General features: G+C 41.5%; 1 protein-coding gene across 1 annotated transcript in view; it reads left to right on the forward strand.

The window, feature by feature from the left end:
- Nucleotides 1-25,195, forward strand: part of HUWE1 (HECT, UBA and WWE domain containing 1, E3 ubiquitin protein ligase) — a 152,855-nt gene that overhangs the window by 104,978 nt on the left and 22,682 nt on the right. Inside the window, exons 43-60 of the mRNA XM_011991999.1 lie at nt 2,195-2,390; nt 3,646-3,813; nt 4,935-5,080; nt 5,513-5,579; nt 6,777-6,991; nt 11,120-11,331; nt 12,075-12,257; nt 15,657-15,829; nt 16,184-16,332; nt 17,086-17,161; nt 17,977-18,075; nt 18,662-18,795; nt 18,982-19,150; nt 20,490-20,718; nt 21,371-21,549; nt 21,843-21,932; nt 22,094-22,248; nt 23,463-23,508. Of these exons, the coding sequence (XP_011847389.1) occupies nt 2,195-2,390; nt 3,646-3,813; nt 4,935-5,080; nt 5,513-5,579; nt 6,777-6,991; nt 11,120-11,331; nt 12,075-12,257; nt 15,657-15,829; nt 16,184-16,332; nt 17,086-17,161; nt 17,977-18,075; nt 18,662-18,795; nt 18,982-19,150; nt 20,490-20,718; nt 21,371-21,549; nt 21,843-21,932; nt 22,094-22,248; nt 23,463-23,508 (2,686 nt within the window). The remainder of the gene's footprint in view (nt 1-2,194; nt 2,391-3,645; nt 3,814-4,934; nt 5,081-5,512; nt 5,580-6,776; nt 6,992-11,119; nt 11,332-12,074; nt 12,258-15,656; nt 15,830-16,183; nt 16,333-17,085; nt 17,162-17,976; nt 18,076-18,661; nt 18,796-18,981; nt 19,151-20,489; nt 20,719-21,370; nt 21,550-21,842; nt 21,933-22,093; nt 22,249-23,462; nt 23,509-25,195) is intronic.

Consider the following 25,195-nt stretch of genomic DNA (forward strand, 5'->3'; position numbering starts at 1 on the left):
TTCCTTTGTAGGAGTACCTCTCAGGTGTTCAGCCAAGAGCATATTCTCAAAACAGTGTATTTTGGAATATAAAAGTATAGTTAAAGCTTTTTGAATGTTTGTAATCTGCCAGGCACTGTGATAGACACTTAACAAATACCCATTGTGCAGATCGGAAAACAGGTTATTATATTTTGGGAAACTTACAAAGCAGTAGAAGAAATAGCAACATAATTATAAAAAATAAAAACATTTGTAAAGTTCAGACAACAGGCTGGGCGTGGTAGCTCACACCTCTAATCCCAGCACTTTGGGAGGCCGAGGCAGGTAGATCACCTGAGGTCAGAAGTTCAAGACTAGCTGGGTGTGGTGGCACGGCCTGTAATCCCAGCTACTTGGGAGGCGGAGGTTGCAGTGAGTCGAGATGGCACCACTGCTCTCCAACCTGGGTGACAGAGTGAGACTCTGTCTCAAAAAAAAAAGAAAGACAACAGTGGAGGGGTAAGGGGCAAATGTCCTACTAGTGAGGCTTTTCCTTCTCAGTACTTCTACAAAATCCTTTCTTCTACTGATTCTTTGTCATCAATAATGACTGTTACTAGACTTTGCTTCCATTTTCTTCTCTTAGGACATTGTTTCCCGCATTTATAAGTAGTGTTGCAATATGCATTTTTGTGCCTAACTTTGTTCATGTTTAAGATGGTTACTTAGGGATTTTTAGTAATTGGATCAAAAGGTATTACAAGTATTTTTTTAACTTGCTTGCCAGAAAAGTGGTATCAGTTTTTGTATATCTGAGTATACATTTTAGATTCTTCAGACAGTTCTTTACACAGCCTGCTTGATTTCACCTCACATGTGCCAAATCAAGAGAAAGAGAGCTGTTGAAGGTAGCTTGTACAGTGATCCACAGTCCAGGAGATAACCCAGCAGGGAAGGAACAACTGTATACAACTCAATTCTGATTTTAGAAACTTGAAATGCTTTCTATAAATAAATGTTTAAAAGTTACAAGTTCAAAGGGCTAGGAGAAAGTGTAAGTCCTCATTAGATGAGGGAAAACTTTTAAAGTTTTAAACTTTAGGTAAATTATAGTTGGGGTGTGGGGAACAAAGGAACATCAGTGACAGTCTTAATGTATCAAGATGGCAAAATGTAAACTCTTGATACTATTCATTACTAGTATGGGTGTGGAAAACCAGGCATACTCTTAACTTTTGGTAGGAGTGGAAATTGGTGTAGCCACATTAGAGGGCAATTTGATACTCTCGGTTTAAGATATCCTTTGACCTAGAAATTCTATGGCTAAGAATTTATCTGGTAACTAACATCAAGTATGCCAAGATGCATATGTAAGAGTGTTCACTGTGGAATTGCTTGTAATATCAAGAAACTAGAGGTCTAATGTCCAGCAGTAGGGGATTGGATAAATTATGGCTCATCCTTTATATTGAAATTAAACTTTTCTATGTTTATTAAATGGAAATTATTTTATAATTACAGCCAGACAGGCAAGATACAGAGGTTATAATACACTAAAGGGCATGATTGATTTGGTTAAAAAAAAAAAAGGCATTAAGATACCAAAAGATGTTTTTCATTGTGAGCATGTAGTTTGCGAAATTATAGATAATGGAAAATAATACAATTGAGTTATTTTCTTCATGCTTTCATGGATTTTCCATTATTAACAAGCAATTTTATGAGAAGAGCAAAAGCATAGCTATATGTAAGCCCTATGTTATCAAGGCAAACAATATATAGATAGTTCAGTATCTCCAGTGGCTATCATTATCTCAGACTGATGGTTGACTTTGAGACGTAAAGAAAATATTTAATTGTGTTCCAGTACACTAAGTGGATTACAGTGTTACATATTTTTGAACCATTCTGATTTAAAATTGTGACAGTTTGGAGAGGCTCAGGAGCTGACACTTTAATGTGGAAGTTATGTGGGATCTATAGTCTTGACACATCTCCCAGTTTCTGTAAAGATCACGTGCAGTCTGGTCTAATACTTGACAGTTTTGAGACATGCTGCAACTTTTTTATAAGCCAGGTTTTTTGAATCAAGAAAAGATGGGACAGTACTTAAAAATGAAATATCATTCTCCCAAAAATCAAAAGCTTTTAGTCTTGGTAACTCTTCCTTGACTGCAGTTGTATTTTTAGAAAGTAGTGTTTAATCGGCGGTGTTTCTTTCTCTCTTTACTAGGTTGTTCGCTCAGCAGCTACAAGTGGAGCTGGTAGCACTACCTCTGGTGTTGTGTCTGGCAGCCTCGGCTCTCGGGAGATCAACTACATCCTTCGTGTCCTCGGGCCAGCCGCATGCCGCAATCCAGACATATTCACAGAAGTGGCCAACTGCTGTATCCGCATCGCCCTTCCTGCCCCTCGAGGCTCAGGAACTGGTAAGTTTCACTTGCTCCTGGCCTTTGAGATTAAGTTTGTGGCCTGGTATAAATCCAGAAATTTATCTATGAGAGGGTCTGTGACTTGAAGAGCCTCCTTAGGCAACTATTAGGACATTTGCTAGCTAGCTGATCATTTGGGTCAATTCATTAGGTACTTCAGTAGCTTCTCTGGGCCTTGCCCTGTTGTAATCCCTGCCAGAGACACTGAGGACTCATTCATTCTAGTCCTTCCCTTCAAAGAGCTCATTTTAGTGGGGCAGTAGGCTTTACATATAGTTAATGGTTTACAAATCAAGTGATAATTGAGGATTAAATGGATGTACATCTCATGTAACACAGTGGGAAATAGACATCATCTGTGTATTCCTGTCAAGAAATGTTTGACCTGTATTTAATTATGAGGAAACAATTAGAAAAATACAAATTGTGGGATGTTCTATATAAGACAACTGTCCTAGACTCTTCAAAAATATTAATGTTATGAAAGAAAAAAAATACAGGATCATTTCTTTTAGAGAAAAGTAGTCTAGAGAGATAATCGCCACCAGCCTTGGTTGGGCTGTGGATGCAGATAAAGGAGATTTGGAGAAAACTGAGTGCTATGTATTAGGTAATATAATTGTATCTGTTAAATTTGGGGAGTATTATAATGGTATTGCAGTTTTGTAGAAAAATACCCTTGATCTCCTCTCTGCTGACTTTTTTGGTAATAAAAAAGAAACATATGTCCTTGATCTTAGGAGCTACATGTAGATGTATTCAGGAGTAGTCACTTGGTAATTCTGGATGAAAAGTATATAGATGTTTATCATATTACACTATTTGAACTTTTCTGTAGGTTTGTTGGGTTTATTTTGTCTTTTAATAAAAAGTTGGGAAGGGGACGAAATTATTTTGGAAGTTCTAGTTATGTGCCTGCCCCTGTGCTGGGCATTTCTCAATTATATCCTCATTTAATCCTCAAAATAAATTTGAAGAGTGAGAAAATTGAGGTTTGTTGAAGTAACAACTGGATTTCAAAACCAGTTTTCTCTAACACAAGCCTTTACTATTTGGTAGTGCTGTATTAAATCCTGTGGAATTTAAGGAAAGTAGAAACCAGGTTTTATAGTAGAGTACTTGAACATTAATTGAAAATGGTCTCCTATCTCAAGCTTGTATATTACACATGCCCCCTTCTGAGTCTTTATTAATAACCTAGTTTAGGTACTGGTTCATGATTGACTGGTTTTTCTCTCTCATTTTGGCTTAGCTTCAGATGATGAATTTGAGAATCTTAGAATTAAAGGCCCTAATGCTGTACAGCTGGTGAAGACCACCCCTTTGAAGCCCTCACCTCTGCCTGTCATCCCTGATACTATCAAGGAAGTGATCTATGATATGCTGAATGCTCTGGCTGCATACCATGCTCCAGAGGAAGGTATGTGGCTAGCCTACCTCAGGAGACTGGGCACTAGAGGATATGTTACTTTGCCTGGGTCATTTCAGCCAACTCATGGCTTAGTGAGCACTCACTATGTGCCCATACTCTGGGGCTCAGATGAATAAGATACCCATTGCATGTCTTTGAAGAAGCTAATAGTCATATAGTATACATACCAGGGTGATGGTAAATCCTTAGGGTGAGGCACCTTACCTAGTGAGGGTGCATAGGTAAGAAAATTTGTTTGTGTACGTGATTTCTAAAATGAACCTTTAAAGGATGAGGAGATTGCCAGAGTTCTGTTATATGAGAATACACACCATACAGGGGGAAGAGTGAACAAAGGTTTAAAAGGACATAATAGAGTTCTGTGAGAGGTTGAAAATAAGACACCAGGAAGTCTCTAATGTTTTCGTACTCAAGCAAAACCTTTTTATTGTTGTTTTATTGTTTATTGAGCTGGAGACAATATTAGGAGGTGTGTCTGGGCTTCCTAACTGTTGAGACCACCACACCCATCCACCTTTATTCCTAGTTAAGGTGCATCTTACAAGCACTAGGAAAGTCATGATTGAATTGCTTGGAACATAGGATTTCATTATAGTAAGGTCCTTCTAGATTTTATTCAGGACATACTTATTTGATAGGTAACAACTGCCAAAAATTGATGAATACTGCCTTTAATAAGTAAAAGAAATCTGAGTCTTGACTTTGGTGCTTTTCATCTATACAGCACCCTGATCCATATAGAATTCCTTGGTTCTCCTACCACCCCAGAATCTTTACCCTATCTTATCACCTCCTCCCCGAAATAGTGTAGCTATATAGCTGTGGCAACCATTTATTGACCTACCACTGCATGAGCAATACTGCCAGCTGTGTTCACTTAAGGTTTGTAGTTACAGCTTAGGAAAGTGAGACTAAGTTAATTGCCTGTGATCACAAGACTAGTTTTTGTAATATTAGGGTGAGGCACTCTAACATTATCTATAATATCACCATGTAAACAGTCATAGGCACTTGATGTGAAATTGACCAAGACTACTAGATAGGTATTAACACTGTCCAATTGTAGAAGAGGTTTATTTTGTTTTTGATGGTTGTTACTGTTTTTCTAGCAGATAAATCTGATCCTAAACCTGGGGGTATGACCCAAGAGGTTGGCCAGCTCCTGCAAGACATGGGTGATGATGTATACCAGCAGTACCGGTCACTTACGCGTCAGAGCAGTGACTTTGATACGCAGTCAGGTTTTTCCATTAATGTAAGTCAATTCCAACAGCATTTTATCTTTCTTCTCATTTTTTAATGCCTGTGTATTGAAATGTCTCAGTATTTAGGGCTATCCCAGGGGAATTTCAAAAGTATTAATTTTGATGTATTTGTAAATTATCTGTTGACTACAAAGACAAAATTGGGGTGTCCCTGGAGATTTTTTTTTTCCTCTCCTAGGATTAGAACTGTTTCCTTAATTTTTTTTCTTTTCCTTTTCCTTCCCCACCTCCCCCTGCAGTCTCCCAGTCACTGTATTTATAATAGCTTCCCACAGATTATAGTATAAAGGTGTAAGGTGGTTAAAAGGTTGGCCAAAGAGAATCTGTGGCATTCCAAGCCAGTACCCTGGGAAGGAGTTCTGCCATTTGCAGACGGGTGTTTTTGAAATTCATAATAGCTCAAGAGTTTTCTTCTTCTACAGAGTCAGGTCTTTGCTGCAGATGGTGCCTCCACTGAGACTTCCGCATCTGGGACCTCCCAAGGAGAGGGTAATGATTTGCTTTTCTCCCTCCTGTGTTCTTATTCCTTAGGAAAACAACTTGAAAAAACTATGGGTGTCCTGTGCAGGGGGGAGGAGAATACATACTTAATTATTAACGTTGACTTGTCTAAGTGAACTTTCTCAGGTGAGCTCAGTGTTCTGTAAATAAAGAGTCTCTATATGATAAAGTTAAAGGAACTATAAGTTAACCAACCTAGTAATGGTTGCTATGGTAACATATTTTAGTTTTAACTTTTTAAATCACCCTATAGTTATTTTGGGGGCTTCTAAAAGCTGACTTATAGAGATTTTGTGCCAGTGATACTGTTCTAGCTACATGCTTTACGTGGTGGATTCCCGCCTTCCAGCAGTGTTAACAGAGCCCGTTGACTACTCACCATGAACTAGAAAAATGTCACGTGGAAGTAAGTCTAATGAGACCCTTAAAGAGCTGCTTCTCCTTATATAGGAAAGGTCTTTGTGATCCAAATTAGGAGACATTTTGTTTAAAATCATACTAGTTCCTGGAGATAAATTTAAAAGGCTAATATTAGTGAAATATTGGTTAACTCATTTTACTGGGTGTACTGGCCATATGTAGTGTATAGTATGGATGATGGTGCTGATTCAAGAGAAGCATTGCCCACTATGTGGCAGACTATATTGGACACCAAAATGGATCAGATTTATTCCCTGTACTTAAAGAACTTTGTCTAGTGACTGAGACCTGCAAGAGTTATAATGCAAGATAACTGCCAGAATGAAGGCATACTTGGATAAGGTATGATGGACACGTAAAGTATCTCACAATGTGTCTAGATGAGAAAGGAAAGCATTTATGGAGGAGGTCAGCATTTGAGCTGAACTAGATAAAAGTGTGCCAGGCAGACATAAGGGAAGAAAGAAATAAGGGAGTAAGACGTGTTTGAAGAACTGTTAGTGGAGTATTTCTGGAGTATGTAAAAGGAGAGAAATGGAGGGAGATGCACAAATAGTTGGGCAAAGCATCCCTGTTGTACTGTAACCACGTACGTCTGAGACCTGAGTTATCCTGGTTCTCTGCTCTTCCACTGCAGTGTCACAAGAGCATTCAGTTTGTACAAGTAGCTTAAAGAGGAGGAGAAATAGCATTCTTTCCATCTAAGAATTGATTTTGCCAGTGTTCCAGTGTGGAATTGAACTGGTGTTTGACTTTTCTCAACAGCTTCAACTCCAGAGGAGTCTCGAGATGGGAAGAAAGATAAAGAAGGGGACCGGGCCTCTGAGGAAGGCAAACAGAAAGGCAAGGGCAGCAAACCTTTAATGCCTACCTCCACTATCCTTCGTCTTCTGGCAGAGTTGGTGAGGTCCTATGTTGGTATTGCTACCCTGATTGCCAACTACAGCTACACTGTGGGCCAGTCTGAACTGATCAAAGAGGTAATATTTCCAACTTCTACTTAAGATGTTATACTGTACTTCCATCATTTGGGTACCGCCTGTGTCAGACACTGCTGGGAAGCTGTGCATGCTAAGTGCTAACCCAAGTAATGAGTGAGAAGAGGCATCTTAAGACATGCAAGGCCGGGTGCGGTGGCTCACACCTGTAATCCCAGCACTTTGGGAGGCTGAAGCAGGCGGATCACCTGAGGTCAGGAGTTCGAGACCAGCCTGGCCAACATGGCAAAACCCCGTCTCTACTCAAAATACAAAAAAAAATTAGCCAGGCATGGTGGCGGGCGCCTGTAATTCCAATCATTCGGGAGGCTGAGGTAGGGGAATCACTTGAACCCAGGAGGCGCAGAGATTGCAGTGAGCCAAGGTTGCACCGTCGCACTCCTGCCTGGGTGACAAGAGTGAAACTCTGTGGCAAAAGAAACTTCAAAGAGCTAGGCCTTTTTTCATCAGGTTCACTGAGAGAGTTAATGAGATTTGTTCTATTGAAAGTCCCTTGTTCTGCATTGTGGAGATTGAAGAGGGAAGACTGCAGTCAGAGAGACCAGTTAGGAATCTGATTGAGTAATCTAGTAATGTATGATCTTGGTGAAGTTGGAGGAAAATGAGTGAGTTGAAGAAACATTTTTAAGGTACAAATTGACAAGAAATGGGTTTGGAAGATGAAGAAGGAAAAACTCAAGGATGTTTCTTGATTTGTGGGGTTTTTTTTATTGCTTTTATGGGTTGGCATCTAACAAGAAAATAGAAGGGGAGGGGAAGGTTTGAAGAGAAAATGTGGAGTTTTGAGAGGTATCTGTGGGGCATCTAAGTAAAAGTGTCTAAAGGACAGTTGAATAAACCTTATAAATAAGAATGTAGGTGTTTATCTTCCAGATGTACTCACACATGTGCAAAGACACCAGATGTGGTAGCGGTATTGGTAATAAAAATATAGGAAAAGCCTAAATGTTCATTAGTAGAGCTGTGAAAAAGAATGAAGTGTCCTGATGCGGGATTATCCTCAGGTTAGATTTTTTTAAGTTGAGTGGGCCACTTTGAGAAACTATATCATGTTCCCACATGTGTAAAATGGGTGCCCAGATATTTTTTCCCATAAGGGTGTCTTGTTTTGTGGATCACATTGTAATTTTATAGTTAGTAAGTGGCAAAAGGGTCTGAGAGTGAGTAGGGGCACTAGTGTTGCAGTCTTTGAAAGCAACTGCCATTTTTAAAGCTATTCTTACTTTAATCCAAGTTTAATATACATAGGAAAATACACAAATCTTTAAAATAGTCTATTTTTCCTAGGTAACCACTGGCCAAGTTAAATAAGGCATTACAAGCTCCCCAGAAGCTGCCCTCTTTGTTCTTTAGTGCATTTCCTCCCAACCATTTCACCTTCACTCAACCATTCTCTTGAGTTCTAGTGCCATAACTTGGTTTTGTAGTTCATATAAATGGAATCGCATAGAATGTACTTTTTTTTTTTTTTTTGCCTGGATTCTTTTGCTTAACATACTCGCAAGATTCATTTTGCGTGCAGGTGAAGTTTATTTTCATCTGTGTAAAATTCCACTGTGAAATGTACCATGTACCAAAACAAATACATCTTTTACCCATTCTACTGCTAATAAATATTTAGGTAATTTTCCCTTTGGAGCTATCACAAATAGTGCTGCTATGAGCATTCCTATGAATATGTCTAAGTTGGTGAACTACCCAATTTCTGTTAGGTAGTATATGCTTAAGAGTAAGAATTGCTGAGCTCTAGAGTATGATAGTTGTTCTGCTAATGCCAAAAGTTTTCCGGAGTTGCCAGGTCAGTTTATATTATTACCAGCAGCATATGGGAGATCAACAGTTGGTGTTTTTTCATTTTACCAATTTTAGTGGGTTTGTAGTGGTATTGTATTATAGTTAAAATTTGCATTTCCCTGTTGACCATTTTTTTCATGTCTTAATTGGCCATTTGTTTATTCTCTTTTGGGAAATGTCTGTTCAACTCTTTTATTCTATTTTCTTATTGAATTTTTTAATGTATTCTGGACATAAGTCCTGTAAATACATAAATAGGCTTCTTTTTTTTTTTTTTTTTTTGAGACAGAGCCTTGCTCTGTTGCTCAGGCTGGACTGCAGTGGGGTGATCTTGGCTCACTGCAAGCTCTGCCTCCCGGGTTCACGCCATTCTCCTGCCTCAGCCTCCCAAGTAACTGGGACTACAGGTGCGCACCACTGCACCCGGCTAATTTTTTGTATTTTTAGTTGAGACGGGGTTTCACTGTGTTAGCCAGGGTGGTCTCGATCTCCTGACCTCATGATCCGCCCGTCTCTGCCTCCCAAAGTGCTGGGATTATGAGCTTGAGACACCGCGCCCGGCCAGGCTTCCTTTTTTTTAAGAGAGTCTCACTTTGTCTCCCAGGCTAGAATGCACAATCATAGCTCACTGCAACGTTGAACTCCTAGGCTCAAGTGATCCTCCCACCTTAGCCTCTCAAGTAGCTGGGACCTATAGGTACATGCTACCACGCCCAGCTAATTTTATTTTTTGAGATCTTGCTATATTGCACGGGCTGGTCTCAAACTTCTGGCCTCAAGTCATCCTCCTGCCTCAGCCTCCCAAAGTGCTAGGATTACAGGCATGAGCCATCACACCTAGCCAGGCTTCATTCCAAAGCTTTAACTCATTTATGCCAGTTGTATTCATAATGTATAATAGCATTACTTGTGGATTAAGACATTTAATTACAAATTTATTAAGTATCTGCCTAATATGTGTCCAGTGACCTACCAGTACTGGGTACTGGTAAGTGCTTTATAAATACTTTGTTAATCCTCACCTTCACACTGCAAGGTTGTTGATACTGATCTCTTTAATAGAGGAGAGTAACTTGCCTGGGACCATACTACAGAGTAGCAGAGCTAAAATTGGAAGCTAGGGCTGTGATTCTAAAGCTAAGTCCTTTCTATGTGGTTATTCAGAAAACAGTTTTAACTTTGTATGTATTCAACACTGGGAAATTAATGGTTATTTCTAATTGTTTTGTTTTAACAAGGTCACTTTATTCAGTTTCCCAGACTTGAATTATTCAATGCATTTTCTTTATTGAGGTGAAAGTTACAAATCAAACATTTTAAAGTGTACTGTTGAGTGGCATTTAGTACATTCACAGTGTTGTGCAACTGTCACCTATCTAGTTCCAAAATATTCAGTGTATTTTCATCCAAAATTTGCTTGAATGACAACAGAATTTGTTTCTAAGATACGGAATTGTCTAGGCAGGAATTATAGTTAGAGAAAAAAGAAGAGTCTGACTTAATTTCCTTCCTCTATTGAGCCTTTTTCGTTATTTTAAATAACCTTGCATTAAATATTTTTGCATATTAGTTTCTGTGACTTTGCTGTCTCTTGCTCAGCTCTTACCCGCTTCTATTGTAGCACAGGGTCCTGGGCACATTGTGTCAGTAAATAATTTCAATTTAATTGAACACTGAAGGGTTTATACCACTTAATTAGGAATCAAGGTTTGAATCCTCAGCCCTTGACTAAATTCTTTTGTGCAAGCCACTTTTTTAGGAGGCTTCAGATTACTGCTTATCAGATGAGAAAATACTTACCTATTTATAGATTTGCTGTAAGTAGTTCTATTAAATAACACATGTAAAAATATTTTAAGATAGGTGCAATAGCACATACCTGTAGTCTCAGCTACTTGGGAGGCTGAGGTGTGAGTAGAAACGCCCAGGAGTTTGAGGCTGTGGTGTGAGATGATCATGCCTATGAATAGCCACTGTACTCTGGCCTGGGCAATCTAGTGAGACCTCATCTCCTTAAAAACATTATAATAAAAATAAAGTTTTTAAAAAATGGTTTTAAAAATACATGACATCTACATAACAGTGTATAAGCTGTGTAGTGGGAAATGGGTGGCGTTTGGAAGTTTTCTGAAATCCGGATTTGCTCCTTACTTGCTTGTATCTTTGAGCCTTGGCTTCTTCATCTATAAAGTGGACATCATAATCACTCATTGGGTGACTTAAGGAAATACTATATGTGTGTGTATCTTTGGTCCTGTGCAAATGATATGGCATAATTGTGCTTGTAAGTAAATGTCATGATTCATGACTTTTCAGGACTGCAGTGTGCTAGCTTTTGTCCTGGACCACCTGCTCCCACATACCCAGAATGCAGAAGACAAGGACACCCCTGCCCTGGCCCGCCTGTTCCTCGCAAGCCTGGCTGCAGCAGGGAGTGGCACAGATGCCCAGGTGGCCCTAGTGAATGAAGTAAAAGCAGCCCTGGGACGGGCACTGGCTATGGCTGAGAGTACAGAGAAGCATGCCAGGTAAGATTCGTACCTGATCCAGGGCTAATAGCCAAGAACATCCCCTTACTCTTTTCTTAGTCCATGGGTGGTTTTGCATTTGAACAAAACTTCTTGTCATACTGGCATCATACACTCTGGTCCGCTCAAATAGTTCTGGTGCTTGAAAATACCCAGAGCACTGATTACCATTAGAGTAAATGGGTAAACATAGAGAAAACAAAGGGAAATGTTAAGTGTATTTTTAGGGTCTTCAAGGAAGTTGAGCAGGTTATTTGATCTTATATTTTAAATTTTATTTAAAATGGGGGCTGAGCACGGTGGCTCATGTCTGTAATCCCAGCACTTTGGGAGGCCGAGGCTGGTGGATTGCTTGAGCCCAGGAGTAGGAGTTGAAGACCAGCCTGGGCAACATGGCGAAACCCCATCTCTACAAAAAATTAGCTGGGCATAGTGGCACCTGCCCGTAGTCCCAGCTACTTGGGAGGCTGAGGTGGAAGTGTCACTTCAGCCCAGGAGTCGGAGGTTGCAGTGAGCCAAGATTTCACCACTGTACTCCACCCTGGGCTACAGAGTGAGACCCTGTCTAAAAAAGAGAAAATGAATGCTATCACCTAGGGAGTGTGTTTTCACCTGTTTGTTTAGATGTTATTTCCAGAAGGAAGCACAGAAGTTACAGGAGGGTTATCTGAGGCTATTTTGTAAAGACTTGGCCTGAGAAATGGCTATATTCATATGATAGAGATGTCAAACTTCTCTCCCAGGCTTCAGGCAGTAATGTGTATCATCAGTACTATCATGGAGTCCTGCCCCTCCACCTCCAGCTTCTACAGCAGTGCCACAGCGAAGACCCAGCACAATGGCATGAACAACATCATTCGGCTCTTCCTGAAGAAGGGACTGGTTAATGACCTGGCTAGAGTACCTCACAGCTTAGATTTGTCCAGGTAAAATCATGCCCCAGCCCCAGGCTTTCCTTCTCTTCAGCCTCACTATGTGAAGGATGTGGAGGTAGCTGGTGTGGTGCGAAAACTTTGGGTACAAGTGGGAGACCTAAGTCTTTCTTATTGTGGCTTTTAGCACTTGTCTTTCTTAAAGCCTTGATTCTTACTTGCTATAAACTCAAGAGTTGAACTATTAGTGATTTTTTTTTCAAGTTTCCCCCATTTTAATTAAAAATAACCACTTATTAGATTATATGTATATTATAAGAAATACAGATGAGTAAAAATAAGAAGTATTCCTACCACCCAGATACCATAATGACCTTATTGGTTTATTATTCAGTATTTTTCTTTGCATGCATAAATAATGTATTTTTTACTAAAATGATATTATATGATACATGCTATTGTGTTGGGGGAAATTTGGGGCATTTTCGTTTTTATTTTCAGTTACCGATCACTTCCTTGCTATGAAAATAAATTTCATCCTACCTAATGCCCAAATCCATAATTAAGCATTTTTCTCCAAACCAGAATCCAATTAAGGACTTGTTTTACATCTGGCTATGTCTTCTGAATCTCTCTTATTCTAATACAAATTTTTTTTTAAATTATTTCAATCATTATTTTGTTTTTGTTTTTCATGATTCTAGCTTGTTGAAGCGACCATGTTTTTGCCTTCTAAATTTGGTGCAGTTGCTTCCTTGCAGTGTAGTTAAACTTGATCCTTTACTTCCTGTTATTTTCTGTAAACTTCTAGTTAGATCTAGAGGCTTTAGAGGCTTATTGAAGCAGTTTAAACATTTTGGGCTGAAATGTGTAGCCTAGGTAATGTATAGCTCATATTGTATTGTGGGAGACACATCTCCCATGGTAATTGCACTTTTTATTCTTAATAGAAAGTCATCTCTGTTGTTATTTTGGCACTTTACAGATGTCTGCACTGTCAATCATATACCTAAATAATAGCCTTGACATCAGTTGATAATTCTTGCCTGGGTCAATTATTTGAGGCTTATGAATAACAGCTTTCTAATTTCTCATTTCGAATACATTATTAACTGGCATTTTTCTGTGTTAGCCCCAAAGGGAATGTCTGGTTGTGCTAAAATACAAGTTCTATTAGGCAGTATAAAAACTTAATTTCTTAATTTTTTTCTATTTACATTTGAGATTCAAATGTAGGTTTTTTCCTGGCTTTCTGTTTTTTAAGTCTATTATGGACTCAACTTTTCATTGTTTTTTTTTGTTTGTTTTGTTTTTAAACTGGTGATTGAATTTATTTGGATCATTGCAGTCACTTTTTCATGCTCAAATTATTATACCTTTGACGTATATGACCCCTTCAAGATGACTAAATTGTCGTTTTGCTACAAACGTATCAATTTTTTGAAACATTTATAAATCTCAAACTCACAGTACTGTAATGAACACCGTGTGTCTACCTAGATTAACCACTGCCGAACATTTTGCTTTATTTCTTCCCTTTCTGTCCTTTCAGGAGCTGAATCATTTGAAATTAGTTGCAAACAGTATAAATCTTTACCTCTGAGTACTTGATCATCTGTCTCCTAAGAACAGACATTTCCTTGTATGGCTACAGTTCCATTGTCATATCCAAGAAATTTACCAATAATATAATAATACTAAATTTATATAATTTTATATTGACATACTTCCAGTTATTTCAATTATGTCTTTGTACTCTGGGAGGGAGAGTGTTTTGACCCAGGCTTCAGTGAGTTATCACATGTTGCATTTGGCTGTCACATTTTTCTTTTCTATGACATTTTCCTGTTTTGATGAATCCAGGCTTGATGTCTTAGAACATCTCACAGTCTACATTGGTGTAATTGCTCTCTTAATGGTTAGGGTCAGGTTAAACACTTTTGGCAAAAATACTACATGGGTTATATTTGCCCTTCTCACATCACTTCAGGAGACAGGTAAATACTACTTGGTCCCATTACTTGTGATGCCTAATTTGATCACAGCTGAGGCTGTTGGACACTTGAACCTAGGAGTTCGAGGCTAACCTGGGCAACATAGTGGGACCCTGTCTCTGCAAAAAATACAATAATTAGCTGGGCGTGTATGCCTGTAGTCCCAGCTACTTGGGAGGCTAAGGTGGGAGGGTGGTTTCTGTTAGATTTCCACTTTGCAATGAATAATTCCATTACTATCATTATTCTTTTTGATACTCACTGGGCCTGTGGTAATGATCCCATTAATTTTTTCTCCCCATTTTTGTTGTTGTTTTTCCTCTTAATAGAAACGGTGTCACTATGTTGCTCAGACTCGGCTCAAGCAATCCTCCCATCTCAGCCTCCCACAGTGCTGGGATTACAGGTGTGAGCCATCACACCCAGCTGTCCCATTAATTTTTGAAAGCTTTTTGGCACAATATACCTTCCTTGCCCTATTCCTGGGATCACTTGTTCTGATGAGTCTTGGTTACTTTTAGTGTGATATGGTATCAGAGACTGCTATCTTGGTACTAGTGGGTATACACACATACACACTCACACATATATACATACATAGGCTCACACATAGATGCACACATAAAGCAGATAAAAGCAGAGCTGCTCTTGTTTTAGTGGACACCTAGTTGGTCTCACACACCTTATTACACTTAGAAATCACACCACACCTTCAACTGCAGCCCGTTGTGCTTTTATTTAACTCTAGGAAGCCCTACAGAGTGTAATTTGAAATTCACAGAACTTCCAGCTGTTATCAGCTGGGCGAGGAGGGCAGGTTGCCTGAGCTCATGAGTTTGAGACCAGCATGAGCAACATGGCGAAACCCCATCTCTACAAAAAAATAGAAAAATTAGATGGTCATGGTGGCTCACGCCTGTAGTCCAGCAACTTGGGAACCTGAGGTGGGAGGATCACTTGAGCCTGGGAGGTGGAGGTTGCAGTGAGCCGAGATCATGCCACTGCACTCCAGCCTGGGTGACACAGTGAGACCCTGTCTCCAAAATAAAAGAAAGAAAGAACTTTTATCATGTTCCTTCCTTTGAGCTCTTAGGGTTTGGGGACTAAATGCTGATAGTTTAAAAAAAAAAAAAAAAAAATCCTGAATACGTCTGAGAAGTGCCTTGCTTGCATGTGGTCATCCAGAATACATTCTGACTTCCAGTCAAGAATTTTTTACTTATGTGCTTTCCATGGCCCCATGAAATACGGCATTGATTTAACTCTTGCTTTTAGGGTGGGTCCCTTAAAGACATTTAAGTCAGATTTTTTTTTTCTAAACAAAAGTAGAATGTTAGCTGTATGACCTTATGCCCCTTTTCTCTTAGTAGATTCCATTGTAAGAAGCTTAGTGTCACTTAGAAGATAGATACCTAGTATTTCTGTGCTCAGTCCATCTCTTTACCTTCCCTTATCTCAGTCCCAACATGGCCAACACAGTCAATGCTGCTCTGAAGCCTTTGGAAACACTTTCCCGGATTGTGAACCAGCCCAGTAGCCTTTTTGGCAGTAAGAGTGCTTCTAGCAAGAACAAGTCTGAGCAGGATGCCCAAGGAGCCTCTCAAGATTCCAATAGCAACCAGCAGGACCCAGGTAGGGAATCAGAGCCAATGGACTGGAGAGCTGGAGGGGTGGGAGTAGTTGTTTCATGGGCCTGGGATCACAAAACTGTTCTGGCTTGGTGGTGTTTCCCTGGGAACTTGCTGGCCTTCCAGAGATCTGTCATAGTGGCGTGGGAATCTGCCCCACAAAGAATTCCTTCAAAATGCAGCCTTGTTTGGCTATCCTCACACGTAGCCTTGTCTTTTCCTTTGTCACCCATTCGTTTATTCTCTGAGAACTTGTAAACTTGCCCAAGGAAGGGACCTTATTGTCTTTGCGCTTGCCTCGTGGTGCCCAGCACATAGGCACTCTTTGATTATTTTGCTGGTTGGTTGATTGTTTCAGGCGAGCCTGGGGAAGCAGAAGTGCAGGAGGAGGATCATGATGTCACTCAGACAGAGGTGGCAGATGGGGATATCATGGATGGGGAGGCTGAAACCGACTCAGTGGTGATTGCTGGGCAGCCTGAGGTGCTCAGTTCACAAGAGATGCAGGTAGGGAGGCAGATCACCCAGCATTTCCCTGTTGCGGCGCTGAATCAAACCCTTGCCAGGTGGTGTGGGTGGGTGAGTACTTTAGATCCTTGCCTCAATGCTGGCTGCTTTGCAGAGGAGCATGGGTGGTGATATGCTTAGTAGATGCTCAGTAAATGTGTTTGTATTGTATTAAAAGAGGGGTGGGGGCAGGGTCAGGATGCCATGTACTATGAAATGATGAAGATCCCAACCAGAAAACAGGCACAGGTGAAATGTTGAAGTAGAAAGCTGGCCTGAGACCGTTGGGCCCAGGGTCTTTGATTTACTTTGGCTCTGGTTATTAATGGAAGCTCCTTAACACCACCTTCTACCTATAGCACCAGCTCTTGCTGGAGCATTAAAACAGCAGTCTTCTAAAGACCCTAAAGGAAAGCATTGTACTTTCTGGAGCTGGTAGCATTGGGTAAGAAATTGGGCCTGTGGTCCTAAGCTGCTGGCTTTAAAGAGATCTATTATGTCTTCCTGGACAGTATAAAGACAACCCAGTATCAGATAACTGGGATGGACCCATTTGAAGGACAGTCTGATTGTGGATTGGCAGCACGTGGTAGTTTCTGTGCTAATTAGCACCAAATGTGTGGTTTCATGTAACATCCTCTGTCACATGTTATCCTAGAAATGTATGCTCCTTTGCTGGCCTTTTTTAGGGTTTCAGTGCTAGCACAATGATAGACTTGTGTGCATCCATATATATGTTCTATTTCTCTCCAGGTTGAGAATGAGCTGGAGGACCTGATAGATGAGTTGCTTGAGAGGGATGGCGGATCTGGGAACAGTACAATTATAGGTGAGAGCCCCAGAACTGAGTATAGCCTCTTCCTTTGCCTCAGTCTCTCTTGGGAGGACCCTTTTTCTCATCATCTGCTTGCTCAGCTCTGCCTAAGGGCTCATAGCCAACCTAGATCGCTGCTTGTCTTGATGTTGACGGTCTTACAGATGAGAAATTCACAAGACATCTACAGGCCTGTGGCAGTCTGAAGTGTTGCCTGTGTGGGGGAGGTGGTGGGAGTGGCCATTGATACAGATGTTACATCAAGCACATCAAAAGAGTGTTTATTCATGGAGGCCTAGAGGAGGCTGTAGGGTGAGAAAGCACTTCCTTTCAGTTCTTCAATGAAGTCCAGGGGCTTTCTGCCCCTGAGTCTCAGTAGTGTAAAAAGAATGATCATTCCCTGAGGGTGGCCCTTTATAAATCTCAGAGGGAAAATGGCAAAGGTACCCTACTGTCACCTGGCTCTGAGGGTGTATGTGTTACTTGTTTTTACTTTGTTGATCAAGGAAATCAAAGGATAAATGGAAGTAGACATGTATTCTTAAGTGTTACAAAGCTTTTTCACACCCAGTATCCTCTGTGGTTTCACAATTAGTGGGATTGGCAGGGCAGATGTAATCATCCCGTTTTACAGATGAGGAAACTGAGACTCTGACAGGTAAAGTGACTGGCCAAGCTCACCTAGCTGTCTGACAGCAGACAATCCAGGTCTTATCCCTCATCCAAAAAAAATGGATATCTGCTAGGTGTACATAGCTACTTTAGACGCACCCAGTCTGGAAAGGGAAGTCCTCTGTTGTTCAGTGAAGGCTCTGCTCTGTAACCTTCAGTGAGCAGAAGTGGAGAGGATGAATCACAAGAGGACGTGCTGATGGATGAAGCTCCTTCCAACCTCAGCCAAGCTTCCACCTTGCAGGCCAACCGAGAAGGTGAGAGTGCCGAGGCCAGAAAGGCCTCCCTTCTTGCCCTGCACGTCTGACAGACACTACACTAGGGTTTTCCTGGAGGCAGCTGCCCACATGTGCAGAATAAGGAAGCATCTGTCTGCATGCGCTGACATACACCATCCACTTTATCCTCAGCCAGTTTTTCAAATAACATGTTACTACTGCTTGCCCAAAGTTTGTCACTTCTTACTTGGTTCGCTTTCTTCTCACCCGCCTGCTATCATCGCTGCAGGTTCCCTCTTGCCAACAGGATATAGTCAGTAGCAAAGTAGGGCTGAAAAGGCAAGGGGGCATCAGCAGACTTGGCCAAGTCCTAGACCATGGCTCCTCAAGCACCACCCTCTAGCCAGCCTCCACATTCAGCCACCCTGCTCAGTGTGTTGATGCATTGATTGGCACTCTCAGGAAATCGGGTCTGGCTCAGTAAGTCTGTACATCACCCCAGATCTGGTTCTTCCTCTCATAGAGTCAGATATCCCATCACCTTCCCACTCAGCCTGCTGGCCTGCACAGTAGCCTGTTTTCTAGCTACTCAGTTTAGTCCTCCAATGTGCTCCCTTTGTTTTAGATTCCATGAATATCCTGGACCCTGAGGATGAGGAGGAGCACACTCAGGAAGAGGACAGCAGTGGCAGTAACGAGGATGAGGATGATAGTCAGGATGAAGAGGAGGAGGAGGAGGAAGATGAGGAAGATGATCAGGTGAGGGGGGACTGCGTTTGGGTTGGTTCAGATGACCTCTTCCATGGGAACATAGAGCTGCAGAAAACCAACAGTCTGGGTTGCTAGCCTCAACGTCTCCCTCCCTCATGTGCACATGTGGCCATGGCACCAGGCTTCAGAAAACCCTTACCTCCAGCAATTCTCCATCTCCTATTTTCCCTTAAGGAGGATGATGAAGGTGAAGAGGGAGATGAAGACGATGACGACGATGGCTCTGAGATGGAATTGGATGAGGATTATCCTGATATGAACGCTTCTCCCTTGGTCCGATTTGAGCGCTTTGACCGGGAGGATGATCTCATCATTGAGTTTGACAACATGTTCTCCAGTGCTAGTAAGATACAGGGGCTCAGCTGGGTTTTCTCTCTTGATTCTTATACCCTTCTCTAGGGTAAACCAAGCAGTGGACCAAACCGATCTGATACAGACAGCACTTCTTTTCCTATGCTGACTTCCTGGGGCAAGGGATATCTGAATCCATCTGTCTCATTAGTGTATACTTAGGAGAAGGAATAGTGAGAGGCTGCTTTTGTTCCTTTCACCTCAGTAAATAGGCAGCCATTTTAGAGCCTGGACAACTTGATGATTTGCTTGATTAAAAAAAAAATGAGACCAAGGCTGACTGCATCAGGCACCCATGTGCGCACCACAGTGGCAGGGCAATCAATAATCCTTATGTCCATAACACAAGATCTTGAGGATTTGAATGGTCACCTTTGAGCTTGGCATTAGGGAGCAGATTTGAACATACTCACTCTATTCATCCAGGATGCATCTTTTCGGGAGAACGAGTGAATCTCTTCCTCCCCCATCAGCGTCAAAGTTCCCTTTTAGCGTCAAGTTAGAATCAAGTTCTTAGAATCAAGCTGTCTTGATAGGGCAGGTCTTGACAACTTAAATCACAAGCATGATGTAGCAGAAAACACTGAACTATTCTGGTCTGTTATCTTGGCCAATTAATCTCTTACCTCTTTGAGCCTCAGTTTGTCACCTGTAAATGAAAAGTTTGAGAAAAAAAATGGGTTGGATTAGATAACTTTCAAGATAACGTCTATGATTCTCTTTGCATTTTTGTGATTTTCATCAGTTTCCCTTAGAGTTGAGCCTCTGTCCATTCAGCAAATTGAACAATATTTGAGGAGTGCCTACTGTATCCTAGGTACTAGGGATACAGCAGTAAAGAAAAAAACAGTCCTCGTTCCTCATAGGAGTGGTCTGTTAGGAATTATAGCTAAGCAGGCATTACATTGCAGTATGGTAAGAGAGCACAGAGGTAAAGAGTTATCTAACCCAATCTGTAGAAGTCAGGCTTCACAGAGAAAGTGACATCTTAGGCCAAGAACAGAAGAGCAGGTAAAGAAGCGGGAGAGGAGTCTTCAAGGTGGAGGGAGCAGCATGTATCTGAGGGGCCTAGAAGCATCACTGTGACTGTAGTGTGGAAAATGGATTGGGAGAAGGTACTATTTAGGAGGCTGTTGCAGTATCTAAGTGAGAGATGATGGCATAAGCTATGGTAGTGTCAGTGATTGTAGATGAGTTGTGGGAATGAGGGAGAAAGGACAAAGCTCAGGTTTCCGTGTGAGGAAGTAAGGCCCAGGAGACATGATTCTGCTTGAACAAACATGGAAGAAATTTCTTTTTGACACTGACCCTTTTACATATTGTCCTTGCAGCAGACATCCCCCCATCCCCAGGAAATATCCCTACCACCCATCCACTGATGGTGCGCCATGCAGACCACAGTTCTCTGACACTGGGCAGTGGCTCTTCAACAACTCGTCTCACCCAGGGCATCGGGCGCAGTCAGAGGACCCTAAGGCAGCTGACAGCCAATACTGGCCACACCATTCATGTTCACTACCCTGGGAATCGCCAGCCCAACCCTCCTCTTATACTCCAGAGGTGAGTTACAGAGATCTGTTGGATTCATCGGAGCTCTTGTAAGAATTTTCACTGTGCTTCAGCGTTGTCTTAACCTTGGGGGAAATAGTCCATCACTTAATGTTCTTGTCACACACACAAATAAAATATTTGTTTCATTTCTTTGTGGGTCACATGTGCAACCTTTTGGGGAGTGCAGCCTTTTGGGGAATACCAAATTATGTCAATAGTTCTGTGCATGTATTTAGCAATTATTAAGTGTCTCCTGCCAAGCACTTAACACTTTAGATATAGACGGGACAAGAGCCCTGCCCTCCGGCTTAGAGTGTAGTGAAACAAACAATCTTAAGAAGTAAAAGAAAGGCATGTAAGTGTTGTAATGGTTGGTGTACAGACAACAGAGAGGGTGTAGTGGAGGCAATGTGACCTGATGCAGTGCCTGGCACGTGGGAGCTTATTGACACCCACTTGGTGCCAGAAACTATGGAATAATATACAACTTAAGTACAAAACCAGGGTGGTATTCAGAAAAATAACTTAGACTTGTGTGCACATCGTAAGGTTTATAATGTTCTGCATTTAATAGAGGATGCGTGAAGAGGATCTCACAGTAACAGATTGCAGGGCACCTCTGGACTTAACAGTGATCATGGTACCCACCATTACCCTACAGGTTGCTTGGTCCCTCAGCTGCTGCTGACATCCTTCAGCTGAGCAGCAGCCTTCCCCTACAAAGCCGGGGTCGGGCCCGCCTCCTGGTAGGCAACGATGACGTCCACATCATCGCCCGTTCTGATGATGAGCTGCTGGATGACTTTTTCCATGATCAGAGCACAGCTACCAGCCAAGCAGGCAAGTTTGTGTGGTGAAAGGGAGGGTAGAATTTGTCAGATTCTACTTTTTCCCTGTTGAGGAAAAGCAAGACAGTGTCTGCCTTATCGAAAACCCCCATTTTATAGGAGCCAGAACCACTCAGTGACTTAGCCATGGGCAACAAAAACTTTATTGTCTCTAGGTACTTGTTATGTGCTAAACATTGTGATAGACCTTGGATCCTTTTAGGGAAATACTACAATTTTTGGATCGGTGGATCAGTTAATGCTTGACAAGGCCAAGAATGTCATTCCCCTTTGTTCTCCCTACAGGAACCCTGTCCAGCATCCCCACAGCCCTGACCCGCTGGACAGAAGAATGCAAAGTTCTCGATGCTGAGAGCATGCACGACTGTGTTTCAGGTGCGTGGCAGCTTGGTTATCAGGGCAGCAGTGAGCCTTCTAGGGCTAAGACAAGCATGTGGAGAGTTGTTTCCCTGGCTCTCTGTGGCTACAAGCTCTGGCTCTTGACTTCCTCCCTGACCCCACCAGAGCAGCCTTTGATTTTTGCCTCTTTGGAACAGTGGTTAAAGTGTCCATTGTCAATCACCTGGAATTCCTGAGGGATGAGGAGCTGGAAGAAAGGCGCGAGAAGCGCAGGAAACAACTGGCTGAGGAAGAAACAAAGATAACTGATAAAGGCAAAGAAGATAAGGAGAACAGGGATCAGAGTGCACAGGTGATTCCCAAGGGCTGGGAGGATTCATCTTTGACTGTGTCTGCCGTAATGTGGTTTTGGCATACACATAGCACCAAGAATCACTGAGGAATCCTAGAACGTTCACGTTGAACCTGGGAAATTTTTTATTTCAAATTCATCATACATTCACCTGGTTTGTAGGGGAAAGAGTTTAAACCTAGAGGGGAGATTTCTCCAGTGTCTCACTGAGAAAAACGAGCCATCTCACTTAACAGTCACACTGCGTAGTCTCTGCCGCCAAGGACAGCATCGAGACAAGGAGAATAACCTTGTCTAAGTCCATGCTCTTGGTTGCCCATTTCCGTTTCTGTTGGTGGACTGCCAGTGTGGGGAATCTTACCAAGATGACCCCATTCCATCATTTAAGTAAGATCAGCCTAGGTGTCAGATCAGAGAAAATGTTGTACTCTGAACCCCGTCACCATATGTCATTTTTTCTAGGGCTCACATGTATAAAATCACTAATATAATTTTGATTTAGAAGGAAGTTACCTATTTTTTTCTGAAACTTCTGGGACTTCAGACAGAGGTCTTTTAAATGTCTGAGTAAATGAGGATAGAATGATACATTACAGTGTATCACTTGATATAAAAGGGGAGAATCTGATAGAAATACAAAGAAATAAGACTTGAGAGTGAAAGACTTCAGTATACCCTACTCAGCAGTTAGGGAATCAGGTAGATTAAAAATAAGGGTAGTGAAGTGTTCAGTTAAAATAACAAGCTTGATGTAACAAGTATCTATATAGAACTTTTTACCTAATACACAGTTACATTGTTTCAAACATGATATAGGATGGAAAATAAGTGAACCTAGCATATGACTGAAAAGGCTAGAGTGGACAAAATAAAAAATAAGCCCCATGAAGGGAAAGATACATAGATGAAACCAAGAAATTCTTGCTAGAGTGATCATGATCGTGCCCATTCCTAAGGGGGTTTTTATTATCCTTTCCTTCCATGTTTATTTCCCCCTCACCCTGAAACCATTCTTGAACCTGAGTATGTATAGAGAAATTGGACATATATTTGCACAGTGAAATGTTCACCTTCCTTTGGTCACATGGCCAAAGCATTCTCCATTAGATCACTGAACTCCTAGATGGTCTGGGTGGAGGATGGTGACTATTACAGTTGACCTCTATCTTAGGTGCTTGCAAAGTTCCACATTGGTCTGTCCCTTCTTTTTGCAGTGTACTGCATCTAAGACAAATGACTCTACCGAACAGAATCTCTCAGGTAACTCTCCTTCCCTTTCTCCCTTCTTACTAATTGATTGGTTGCTTTCTCCTGATAGTTCCGAGTAGCTGGCCCACATAGGCTGAAGATGGACACTGGTGCTCTGTGGGATGAGGTAGTAGATTGTATAGTTTTAGGGTCATACCCCATCTTGGAGATAACTATACAGTCTACTGTCTTTCCCACGGTGGTACACTTCTTCTCCGACTGGCTCTGTTCAGGTTCTTGTTCTGGTTATTATCTACTTCATTCTGACATGGGTAATGAGATCATGTGTCTTGTTTATTTCCTGACTGCAACTCTGTCCTCTGAAACAGCATGTTCATGTACATCTTTGAAGTGGCTGGTCCTTTGATGACCACCATGGTGTGGCACTTCATGAGAATGATGACAGTGGTTCTCAAATGCCAGTCCTCTGTGGAAACGAACAAAATCAAGGAGCTGGAGCTGTAATGCCTTTTTCATAAAGCTGAATTTATTCCCTTTAAAAGACTCTTTTTGTATTTAGAGATTATATTCCTAATTCTGTGGTATCAAAATATTTTTATTAAACGATGTTGATTGGATGTTTTTTTCTTACATGACTGAACTAAAAGTTGGCAACCCCTACATTAGTCTCTACTTTTTGTTCTTTTTTTAATTAAATTTTATTGGTCCATGGAATCTAAAAGTCTAGGAACATTGTCTTGGATAGTGTGCTATTCAGGAAGGTAGCTCTGTGGGCTTAGTGGTATGACTGCCATATGCTCCCTGTTCCCTCTGATCTTCTTAACAGTGGTCAGTAGCCATTTTGTGATTCTATCAATTGGGTCATGTGATATCATATGTCTCCTTCACCCATATTTCCTCAGAACATTGTTCTGCCTCCCTACACCTGTCTCCTTTGGCACTTGAGTTGGAAAATCATTGTACTAAAGCCTGCACAATATTTTTTAAAGCGGTGAAGTAGGGTAGATGCCTTGGTACCCTTAATCTAGCAAAAGATCTTTAAAAGAGTCTGTCACCACGTAAAAGGGCCTTTTGCCTGCTGCCCTTATTAGAGGATTGTGCTCATGCCAGGGTGAGGTAGTAAGTTGTATTGTTGTGGGGTAGGGATATTAGGCCCCAATTAGAAGATAACTATACAACTTACTACTTTCCCTGGTGTGTGGCATATTCACACTTAGCCTTAGCAGTGTTGCCTCCATCAGACAAAGTTGTAGATGATCCTTGGATAATTAGGACTGGAAGAAAAGAGACATGGAAGGGGACAGATAGTGTTTAGGGTGAGGCAGATGTCATTATAAAGTGACTTGTCTTTCATTAATTGGAGCATATAATTATTTTATCTTTGGGCATGAACTCAAACATTTTGCTTTTCTTCAACTGTGTAATGAGTGCATTTTCTTAGTAGTAGAACAGGAACGTGCACAAGGGAATGGAAAGCATACTTTAAGAATTTTGGGCTGGGCGCAGTGGTTCATGCCTGTAATCCCAGCACTTTTGGGAGGCCAAGGCGGGTGGATCACCTGAGGTCAGGAGTTTGAGACCAGCCTGGCCAACACTGTGAAACCTCGCCTCTACTCAAAATACAAAAATTAGCCGGACGTGGTGACACTCGCCTGTAGTCCCAGCTACTCAGGAGGCTGAAGCAGGAGAATTGCTTGAACCCAGGAAGCGGAGGCTTCAGTGAGCTGATAACACGCCA

The sequence above is a fragment of the Mandrillus leucophaeus genome, unplaced genomic scaffold, assembly GCF_000951045.1.
Source record: "Mandrillus leucophaeus isolate KB7577 unplaced genomic scaffold, Mleu.le_1.0 Scaffold400, whole genome shotgun sequence".
Taxonomy (NCBI): domain Eukaryota; kingdom Metazoa; phylum Chordata; class Mammalia; order Primates; family Cercopithecidae; genus Mandrillus; species Mandrillus leucophaeus.